At 39.5% G+C, this 12,246-nt stretch overlaps 1 protein-coding gene across 1 annotated transcript in view; it reads right to left on the bottom strand.

Moving 5' to 3' along the window:
* LOC308687981 (NACHT, LRR and PYD domains-containing protein 3-like) overlaps positions 1-12,246 on the bottom strand; it is a 50,077-nt gene that overhangs the window by 22,138 nt on the left and 15,693 nt on the right. Inside the window, exons 3-4 of the mRNA XM_081360798.1 lie at positions 9,820-11,769; positions 7,361-7,531 (exon numbers count right to left, since the gene is read on the bottom strand). Coding sequence (XP_081216924.1) covers positions 7,361-7,531; positions 9,820-11,769 — 2,121 coding nt within the window. The remainder of the gene's footprint in view (positions 1-7,360; positions 7,532-9,819; positions 11,770-12,246) is intronic.

The following is a 12,246-nucleotide window of genomic DNA, read 5'->3' as shown; positions in this document are numbered from 1 at the left end:
GAACTGATCATCTCTGCATCTGTGCATCTCTGCACCTGAACTGATCATCTCTGTATCTGTGCATCTCTGCACCTGAACTGATCATCTCTGCATCTGTGCATCTCTGCACCTGAACTGATCATCTCTGCATCTGTGCATCTCTGCACCTGAACTGATCATCTCTGCATCTGTGCATCTCTGCACCTGAACTGATCATCTCTGTATCTGTGCATCTCTGCACCTGAACTGATCATCTCTGCATCTGTGCATCTCTGCACCTGAACTGATCATCTCTGCATCTGTGCATCTCTGCACCTGAACTTATCATCTCTGTATCTGTGCATCTCTGCACCTGAACTGATCATCTCTGCATCTGTGCATCTCTGCACCTGAACTGATCATCTCTGTATCTGTGCATCTCTGCACCTGAACTGATCATCTCTGCACCTGAACTGATCATCTCTGCATCTGTGCATCTCTGCACCTGAACTGATCATCTCTGTATCTGTGCATCTCTGCACCTGAACTGATCATCTCTGCATCTGTGCATCTCTGCACCTGAACTGATCATCTCTGTATCTGTGCATCTCTGCACCTGAACTGATCATCTCTGCATCTGTGCATCTCTGCACCTGAACTGATCATCTCTGCATCTGTGCATGTCTGCACCTGAACTGATCATCTCTGTATCTGTGCATCTCTGCACCTGAACTGATCGTTGTACTACTAGTTTGACATGAATGCTACCTCTGAAAATCCTCCCGTCTGCCACCAGTGGTCTCCCTCATCGGAGTATTAGCACTTGGACTACAAATCTCAGAACTCGCATACCTGGACTGATTGCACAAACATTTGTTCTCTATTTTATGGACAGATGGTATTATATGGACCATCTGTCTATGGTAGAGCAAAAACTAAACTAAAAAGTTCTGCGCATGGTCACCTGACCAAAGCTGCGATTTGATTGGCTGTCTGTTGCGTGATTGGAGCATGATCACTATGTCAGCTTGTTCTGTATATTTGTTGGATGTATAATACTGGTATCCAGCAGATGGCGCTGCTGACCTCCTCTTCTACACTCATACTTGCACACAGCAAAGTCTTCTAGACATCCCCTTTCTACAGCCACAATCCATTCTTCAACAACCTTGGTCACACACTGCTATGGATTTTGTCACTGATCTCCTGGCCTCCCAGGGTAACACCAATATACTACAGTCATGAATGTTTATGTTCAAGGCATGTCAATTAACACATCTACGTAAGCTCTCAACAGCTTTCGAAACAGTAGAACATTTCATCCACTACATGTTTCATTATCATGTACTACCTGAAGATATTGTCTCAGACCGGGGTTCCCAGTTCACATCTCGGGTCTGGACGGCCTTCCACCAATTCAATTTAAATATAAGCCTCACCTCAGGATATCACTCACAATCAAACATCAAAGCGAAAACCTAAACCCAGAACTCACAAGGTTTCTTAGATTATACTGTCAACAGAATCGGTCGGACTGGAGCAGCTTCTTACGCTGGGCTGAATATGCTCAAAATTCCCTTCAGAAACCCTCCACTGGCATTACCCCTTTCCAATGTGTGGGATTTCAAACACCTCTATTTCCCTGGTCAAGGGAACCCTCTGAGTTACTGGGCATTAATGACTGGCTCTGACAGAGCAAGACAGTGTGGAACCAAACACACGTCCAGCGTCAACGTGCATCAAAAAGATAGAAGAAACAAGCTTATCATCACCATCGTTCCAACTCCAATTATGTATTTTTTTGTGTTTTTGTGTAATTATGTATCTTGATTTTTCACTTGATTCTGTGAGTCGGGGTGAACACCTGTGAACAACCCAATTAGGCAGCACTAATCGAGTCTCATGAATGTAGTCACACTTTTGTTAAGTGAAAAATTACATTGTGGTTTGTTTTTCACCAAATACTGTCATATGCCCCCCAGAACACTTGGAATATATGACATGTGTTTCATGTGACCATTTATACTTTTGCCTTTTTTCTTAGCTTGATGCTGTTCGCTATTCACTCCCATTATGTGAATGGGTGTGAGCTGGAATTATTTTTTTTAATTATCCTTCTATAGTCCAAAAAAAGAAGGGCACACTGCATTAGAACAGCAGCAGGGTGAGTAAATTAGGGCTGGGCGATATGGCCAAAAAAAATATCACGATAATTTTTTTTATATCAGTCGATATCGATAATTATCACGATAAAAGTCAAATCATTATTTCTTTCAAGTTTAAAAGCATATTTTTGCTCCTAAGTGAAAGTTGTAGAAACCAGAGCGTTAACTGTGGTTTTAAACTACTCTTTATTGTCAGAATATATCATGACAAACACTTGCCAAACAGGTGAACATTTCACAAATCTGAGGTAGAACATTCAAACACTTGTCATTTTTCCTTAACAAAATAAATATATTTATTGGAAAATTTCTTAGTTTCAGCATGTGCTTTTTTTTATTTTTTTTTTTTTTTTTGGGGTAAAATGTAATATTCTGACTGTTTGAGTTTTATTAAACTTAACCATTGGTCATCCAGTATAATCATGCATTTAGATCATGACAACCACAGATGAAACCAGGCACCTCACTATCATGGCAAAATGTAACTATGATTTCTATGGTATTTGTATGAAAAACAGTATAGCCTATACCAGCGGTTTTCAATAGGTGAGGCGCGCCTCCCTTGGGGGGCGCAAAAGAGCCACAGGGGAGGCGCGACACGAGAAGAAAAAATAACTGTAATTGTGTGTGCGAGTATTAGCTTTAAAATGCGTCGTTTCATTGTCCCAAGTCAACAGAAGTCAGCATTAAGGGAGAATACGGAGCCCAGGAAGTCACCTGTGTGAGTAAAAAAACAATCCGTGGCGACGGTTTTGCAACCATCCGCTCAGTTTATAAACAGTACTCACGAATTCTCAAACTGTTCCCTCGGTTTAACAAATCGTGCCCACGGATTATTAAACCGTACCCACGACTTCCTAATCCACGCACTCAGACTTGTTAACCGTGCCTTCAGTTTTTGAAATCTCTACCCACAAATTCATAAACCGTGCCCACGCTTTCGCAATCCGTTCCCACGTAGTATTGCGTGACGAGTTCATAATGCGGTGAATTCCCGTTCCCATTTACTTCACAATCTCATTATAGAGAGACGCGCGTCATGATCTGTGCACTGCCGCGTCTCGCGCTCGCCATGCCGCCAGATTCAGTATCAGTGCACCTTAAAGGAGAACTCCGGTCAATTTTAACATTGAGCTCATTTTTTTGTACATTTGGAGTGCTGTCAATACAGAGAACAACGACAAAAATCGGTGTTGCCTACACCGAGTTATTCTATTTTTAAAATTTGCACCCTGTTGACTTCAATGGGGCAAGTACTAAACCTGCTTTTAGCCTCTTAACATCCTTGATGTGTCATTACAAGTGCACAGAAAATGTGAGTGATTCCTTCTGAGTGAACACGAGTGAGTCTGACTGCAGTAGATGTGAAAGAAATGTATAAAAATGATGTTATTTAAGCCAGCGCAAATACCTTTGTTTACATCCTGTTTTTCGGTTGAAGTCCAAAGTAGTCGATTGCAGAGTTCACACGCATAGGTTTAATACCTATGATCACGCGCGTGAACTCGGCAATCGACTACTTTGGACTTCAACCGAAAAACAGGATGTAAACAGGTATTTGCGCTGGCTTAAATAACATAATTTTTATACATATCTTTCACATCTACTGCAGTCAGACTCACTCGTGTTCACTCAGAAGGAATCACTCACATTTTCTGTGCACTTGTAATGACACATCAAGGATGTTAAGAGCCTAAAAGCAGGTTTAGTACTTGCCCTATTGAAGTCAACAGGGTGCAAATTTTAAAAATAGAATAACTCGGTGTAGGCAACACCGATTTTTGTCGTTGTTCTCTGTATTGACAGCACTCCAAATGTACAAAAAAATGAGCTCAATGTTAAAATTGACCGGAGTTCTCCTTTAACTTGGCGTTAACTTGAACTGCATTTCTGTCAGTGCGTGACTACAGCTCGTTAATAAACAATAGCTCGTTTTTTTAATTGATCCATTTCATACAGTCCGTCTTCATTTGGCAAGTGCACTTGCGCAAAAACGTTTTTCATGTTCAACTGTTTTTTTGTGTGTGGATGCTGCTGATAAAACAGCTTCGCAGATATTACAAAGAGACATGCATTTGTGTGTGTGTGTGTGTGTGTGTTTCTTTTTTTGTAAATGTTTCCCGGTTATAACTTCCATATTTAATGCACAATTTTCCTTACAAATTATATTATCAGCATTACAATGTGAGTAAATGTAGCCGTGTAAAATGTAAGGGAATGATGCCACCCTTATAGAACAATGTGCATTTACATTTAAATTGTAACATATTTAATAGCATGGAATTACAGTGTAATTAGTGTTAGCTCATATCTTAGCCTTTTTCAGTGCATTAGCTGAGGTAAACTGATAATATTATTATATAATATTAGTGATTCTCATTTATCAAAACACTAAAATTGGTACCATTTTAGAGAGAAATTGGGTATTTTTTAATCTCTCTATTTAACCCATCTCATGGTGTGTGATGCTGAACTATCATATGAGTTTCTAAAGGTTTTTTAATTCTTTGCACAGTTATGAATATTGATATTTTATGTGCAACAATAGCATGCTCAGGCTCAGTGGCCTTTCACCTAATTTTGAATCGTTTTTTTTAATACTGTAATATGATTTAAATGGTGATGTGTACTGATTTGATGCATTTTAAAAAGATGGATGATAGATATTCTTCAATCTTTCTGACAAAGAACAAAATATAATGTGAATTACAGTAAGTGCAATTTTTTTAATTTATTAATAATAGTGCACAGTGTTTATTATAAGGGGGTAGAATCCACAGCTCAGTCCTCACTACTCATGAGTACTTTTAAATAAGCTACTTTTTTACTCATACTCAAGTAGTTTTTTGGAAGTACTTTTTACTCACACTACATTTTTTGGAATGTAATGGTACTATTACTTGAGTATGTTTTTTTCAATACTCTTTCCACCACTGCTGGTTTTGTTCAAGATGATGTGCATCTCCTTCAAATGTGAGCTTAAAGCCCAGATACACCGTGCCGATTTCAGCCGTCAGGTGTTATCGGCGGTAGCTTTGGCACCGATTGCACGTTACGCATGTTTTGTTGACTTGTGGTTAGGCCTACAGATGTTCAGTGATTTTAAAAGTAGCCTCAATTAGGCCTGCATGAAGTTGGAAATTATTTTCTGTTGCAAATAATCATTTATGAATGCACTTTTAAGAAAGTTGTGGAAATAAAATAATATTTACATTTTATCAGTTGTTATTGAAACTCATCATTGTCATGAACACACAAAAGATGATGAAGTCATTTACTGCAGAGACGTGTGGGTTAGGGCAGGACGGACAGGATTTTGGGGAAGGGGGGGCTCGGCTGTCCTTACCTACTAAAAGGGGAGGCTCACATTCACCCAATTTGAAAACCCCTGGCCTATACAATATTAAATACTATAATTATATTCCATTAGTGCTTTAATACATTGTCTACATTAATAATACAATTCAATATGTATATCCCACCTTTCAAGGTGCAGTTAATATTAACGTTAGGCTAACGTGCAGTAAATCCAAAATGATGGGAATTTGTAGACGGAAAAGCCTTCTGACTGTATCGTTGCGCTCAGTGTTTCTCCTGTTAGTCAGCGCTGTTTCATCTGCCTTTAAACTGGTTTAAATCACTGAGACATTTGTGCTCCTCGCTGAATTCAAGCGCTTCTCACTGGATTTCGTGACCGAGAGCGATCAGAGTAAACGCCTCTGCTCTAGTGAGCTCGCGCTGCCGTTTGGACTTTTAGCCGAGCGGATAAATGGTCCGTGTGGCGCGCGGTTCAAATGAGTTTCGTTCCGCTTTTGGCGCATAAACATTATCGAACATTTATCGACCTCTTGATATCGTTTTATCGAGAAAAATTATATTGCGATAATTATCGTTATCGTTTTATCGCCCAGCCCTAGAGTAAATGATCGCTTAATTTTTGGGTGAACTATCCTTTTAAGTGAGTTGCATAGAATATAAGAATATAACACATTGACATATATATATATATTAGGGGTGGCACGGTACATGAAAAAACATCCGAACCGTTCGGTTCGCTTGTCTCGGTTCGGTGCGTGTGTGCGTCGCACGGTTCGCACGGTTCGACGCATGCGCAATGTAGCCTCGTGCCTGTGCTAATACAATGCTAAATCATAAATCAGATATATGCAGAATAACATTACGATGTCCAGCAAACGATTTAAATAGTGCACTGGGTTTACTTAGACATTTAATGAGATCTACTCCACTATATGCTGTTTTTTCACGTGAATAAATAAATAGATCGACTGTTTCACGTATGTAGGCTACTTCAATGGTCCAGTGGAATAACTTTTGCCAAGCGTGTCAGAGGTTCTGAGTTCTAATCCGCACTCGTATATATTTTTTTCTTTTTCATCAAAATCGATTATGTTTATCAGTGGTTTTATATCAAGCAGGATCAGATTTGTGTGATTTTTTTTATGATTTCATCGGAAAGAATAGAGAGTCTCCACAACGGATTGAAGCGCGCGTCCCAGTGTAGACTGCAGCGTGTGCGCGAGCCACAAGAGAACACTGTCAGCGGCAACGAGCACTTTGATCACTTGATAAAAAAAAATAAAAAAAAATAATAATCCTTTCCGCGCTAGATTGCTTCTTATTTAACAAACGAACGAAAAGAATACTTTGCTAGTTAACTGGAGACGCTTTATTTATTTGTATTGGTACATTCGTGCCGCGAGATGTTTCAAAAGTGGTGGGGTAAATATCGACCCTGGCAAAAAATGGTGGGGACATGTCCCACCCGCAAATTACACCTATGATGACGAGACACGAGGAGAAATTGACATAGAACTGTCCGACACAGCCCACGTAGCTCTCACTACAGATGGATGGACCTCCAGGGCCACTGAAAGTTTCCTCACGTTAACCGCTCACTCGCTCACTATATTACTTCGCAATGGGAAATGAGAAGCTGCGTTTTGCAAACACGCCCCATTTATGAAATAAATAATTAGATAATTAAGTTATATATCATATTCTGAAGAAAATTTTTGCAGTGTGTTAAAGGTTAAAAGAAAAAATAACAACAAGAACCGTACAGAACCGAAAACCGTGACCCTAAAACCGTGATACGAACCGTGGGTTTTGTGAACCGTGCCACCCCTAATATATATATATATATATATATATATATACACACATATATGACAGCTTACTATTATTTTGCACAGACCAGTTGAAATCCCCTTCAATACCTCAATTTATTGAGTTGACAGTTTGGACTCTTAAGTCCAATAGAGAGCAGCCTCACTCCTGAATCCTGCAGGTCATTGTTACTCAGGTCCAGCTCTCTCAGGGAGTTTGATGATTGTAGAACTGAAGACACAACTTCACAGTGCTGATCACTGAGATTACAGTCTGTTAATCTGAAAAAAAGAGGACTCTGATTAATGCTGGTGTCCCCACCAGATTGCACGACTTTCTTGGTTAACCAAGTTCAACATAAAAGATCATTGATTGTCACATTGATCACATTGATTGTATGTGTATAATGTTTTATTTCCTTGTTTATACAATTCTTTATAGTGGAAAAAAGAGTCTTGTTAGTTGAATAGTGTCATTTGAAATTTTTCTTTTTTTATTTTTGTTGGACTTTTTGCCTTATTGATTGATAGTACTGTGACACAAAGATGGGAGAGAAAGGAACATGATCAGGAAGGGACCTTGAATCAGACCGAATTGCTGTCATGTATTTTTCAATTTTATTTGTATTCCAATTTTCACAACACACATTGTTTTAATGCTGCAATTAACCTCTGATTATAGTGGTTCTAAACCTTGCTTTTAACCCTGGGTAAAGGAACGTTTCGCATTTGTAAGTTAGAAGTGGGATTAGCACCACTTCTTACACATAGTAATGAAACCCTGGGGTCCAGAGCAGGTTTAGAGTCGCTTTTGTGCTGTTAATCCCGCATTTCGGTGCAAAACTTGCACAGTGTGAAACGATACAGTGTTAGAGTGTTATGGCTAGATGCTTAGCAACGGACAGCCAATCAAGTGCCTCATGTTCATGTGTTGGACAGTCACAGAAATTGTATAAACAGTTGTTTCAGCGTTTGATGGGAAACATTTCAAATGGCAACAGAAAATTCACCTATTCACCTTTGCCTAAGCCCCGCCCCCCTTAGTTACTGTTGCTACGTCCGACAACTTCATCTGGGCAACACAGTGGCGGTAACGTTAGTCACCTTCAAAACTACCACAATAGCGTGTCTGGAACATTAACGTTAGGTGTTTGTATCTTGAATAACAAAGTTAGCTAACATCCAGCCGCTAGTCAAAACATACAATCCTGATTTATGTGGTAACTAAACCATCGCTAAGCGCTTGCTAGCACCTTGATTCTTCATTAATTAGGGTAGAGAACCGAAATCATAACCTAAAACAGCATAAAACTGTCTAACTAGTATAACTTCACAGTAAGGTTAAAAGCAAAATTTACCACAAAAGTGTGCTTGTTGATCCTTGAGGGGTTTAGCTGACTGTCAGGACGTCCACACAGTTTAATCCAAAGACGACACTTGTCAGGATTTGACTTCGGTTTTGGGAAGGGAAAAAAACAGACACCCCCCCTCCAACCTCTCTGGGAAACGCGTATCTGTGTTACAAATGCCCCAGGCACAATGTTTAACCATATTTTTGATAAAACTACGACGGTAATAACCTGCAGAGACCAAAAATATGAGACTCCTGTGTTAAAGTCAATGGAGCGCTATGAAAAAGTGTCGGACCTCTGTGGGAGCTCGTTCTTGGCTGCGCTGTGATTGGTCAATCTACATTCTAGGGTGTGGCTTAGCCAAAGGCGAATTGGAGTGAAGAAGATACCTTTTCATTCTTTCCTTTACAGTCCAAAAAGACCATATAAAAAAACTTGATAGCATTCGGCAATATGAGGACGGGCAATGCAAGAGCCTTGATGTAAACACGTGGCGTTCGTCCAATCAATGACAATAATAACACAAATATGCAAATAAGAACATTAATCCAGGGTTTAGGAACGTACAGCATGAAACATCGGTTTATAAATACCCAGGATAAATTGTTAACTCTCTTATCACAGTTACAGTCCCATAGCATTAAGGCAAGGACTAGTAGGCTCAGAGACCGTTTCTGGTCGATCCTGGTCCTGGAGTACCCACAGCACTGCACATTTTCAAATTCAACTCATCAGCTCGTTAGTAAAGACTCCAAGACCTCTAATATGTGTGTTAGATAAGAGAGACATTAAAAATGTACAGTGCTGGGATTGAAATGACCTAAGTCAAGATATTTCTTATTTTAATACATCCTCACTGCAACTAGATATATGAGGTAGCCAAATTTTAAAAGTGTGATTTCTAGACCAGGAAAATGAATATATTTTTCTAAAAATGCTTAATCCTTATCCAGCAAATTATGAACAATGGAAAAGTCATGTAAATTCATTGGTTGAAAAGATATTCAGCTTTTCAAACTTCAGAAATATAATTACTTGGATTTCAATTATAATTACAAATTAAAATAATTATTTTAAACATTTTATTCTGTAGACACTTCAAATTTATGTAAATGAAAAAGCCATTACAGCACATATAGCTAAACTATTAGCCTACATGAGAGGTATTATGTTCATATTTCAATTCAGTTTATATTATGTTCATATTTTCACACTCACAGAGCTTTTCTGCAGTTCCTCAGAGCAGGTAACAGTCTCCTTCGACCCTCTTGTGATGATCTGATGTTTTTAAGGTCAAACTCATCCATCACCTTTTCTGACATCAGGATCATGTTTGCCAAAGTTGAACATTGTGCAAGAGTAAGGTTTTTGTTACTTGTTCCAGATTGTAAAAATGCCTGCATTTCTTCAACAAGAGAACTATCCTTCATCTCAATCAAGCAGTGACACAGATTCATCCATCTTTCAGGGCTGACATTGTCTTCTGGACTTTCTGTGTTTGCGTGTTTTTTAAGGGTTTGGATTATGTCCTTGATGCTCCATGGGTTTTTCTCTGTGTGAATCAGCAGATCCTGTAAGAGCCTCTGATTGGACTCCAGTGAGATGCCATGAAGGAATCGAAGGAATAGATCCAGGTGTCCATTTTTACTCTTCAAGGCTTTATTCATTGCTCCCTTCAGAAACACATCCAGAGGAACAATCTCACACTGAGTTCTGGATTTTCCTGTGAGGAACATTTTCATAACTTCACTGTTCTTGTGTAAATAACAGAAAAACACATACAGTGCTGCAAAAAACTCCTGAAAGCTGAGATGTACAAAGCTGTAAACCTTCCTGTGATAAATCACAGATTCCTCCCTAAAGATCTCAGTGCAAATCCCAGAATACACTGAGGCGTCAGTGACGTCTATGCCGCTCTCAATCAGGTCCTCCTCATAGAACATCACATTGCCCTTCATCAGCTGATTGAAAGCCAGTTCAGCAAGTTTCACAATCACTTCTCTGTTGGACTGCAGGAGTTTCTCTGGATCTCTCTCTTCATACTTCTGGTTCTTCATATGAGTCTGAATGAGGAGGAAGTGTATGTACATTTCAGTCAGAGTTTGAGGGATTTCTGCACTGAGATCTTGTTTCAGGATGTTTTGAAGCACAGTGGCTGAGATCCAGCAGAAGACGGGTATGTGGCACATGATGTGGAGGCTTCTTGCTCTTCTGATGTGTGAGATGATTCTGCTGGCTTGATCCTCATCACTGATTCTCTTCCTGAAATATTCCTCCTTCTGAGGCTCATTGAATCCCTGAATTTCTGTCACACGGTTGATGTATTTGGAGGGGATCTGATTGGCTGCTGCTGGTCTGGTGGTGATCCAGATGAGAGCCGAGGGAAGCAGATCTCCTTTCATGAGGTTTGACATCAACACACCCACTGATGAAGACTCAGTCACATCAGAAACTTTCTCACTGTCTGAAAACATCAGTGTAATTCTGCTTTCATCCAGACCATCAAAGATGAACACAACTGTACATTCATCATAAATCTTTGAGTCCAGATCTTGAAGTTCAGGATGAAAGTCCAGCAGAAGTCTGTGAAGACTGTACTGATGATCTTTAATCAAGTTCAGCTCTCTAAATGGAAGCACAAACATGAAATCTACACCCTGATTGGCTTTTCCCTCGGCCCAGTCCAGAATGAACTTCTGCACAGAGACGGTTTTTCCAATTCCAGCGATGCCTTTAGTAAGAACAGTCTTGATTTTGTCCTCCTTCTCTCTTCTCTTCTCCTCATATCCTAGTTCAGGTGAAGGATCAAAGATGTCATTGCAGTTGATTGGAGTGTCTTGGAGTGTCTTGTAACTTTTCTCCATCTGTAGCACCTCATGTTCTTCATTCACTCCTTCACTCTCTCCCTCTATGATGTACAGCTGTGTGTAAATCCTGTTCAGGAGGGTCTGATTCTCTTGTAGTTTGATTCCCTCAAATAAGCTCTCATACTTGTTCTTCATGCTGGTTTTGTGCTGGTCTTTGACTCTCTGCAGATCATCATGCACTGGCTGGTGAGAGTCGAGCTGCAGGGCTGCTTCTGGGTCATGATGACTGATGTGTTTCTGACAGGAGGAGGATGAGCTGGTCTGACAGGACACATCTCTGATCTGGTCAGCTCTCACACCACTGAAAACACATTAAGAAGACAGAGATACAAAAACCTGTGTTAAAATAAATATAAAATCATACTACATGTAGAAACTGACTTCCTAATATATTACATGGAGATCCTCAGAGTTCTCACACAGATTTTATTTACCCATGTTGCCAACAAACTGTTAATGAATTATGCACAATCAGGCATTTAGGGGCAGATAATGACCTGCATATTAAAAGTAATGAGACATCAATATTTCAGTAGTCAAAATGTTCAAATAAAAGAGAAAGGTGGCTAAAATTCTTGACCAGATTTAACAGAAACCATTATTTTAAAATATCACAGAAACACAGACATGAAGAAATAGCAGTGTTCATGTGAAATGATTACATGCAATTGATTTACTTGTAAATGGCGACAGATGATACTTAAAGGGGTCATATAATGGTACATGCACTTTTACAAGTTGATTGTACTGAAATGTGTGTTGGCAGTGCCTGTACACA

This window comes from Scardinius erythrophthalmus, assembly GCF_964197995.2.
Source record: "Scardinius erythrophthalmus genome assembly, chromosome: 1".
Taxonomy (NCBI): domain Eukaryota; kingdom Metazoa; phylum Chordata; class Actinopteri; order Cypriniformes; family Leuciscidae; genus Scardinius; species Scardinius erythrophthalmus.
The sequence above is the reverse complement of the archived record's forward strand: the minus strand, read 5'-3'. Positions and strand labels throughout refer to the sequence as shown.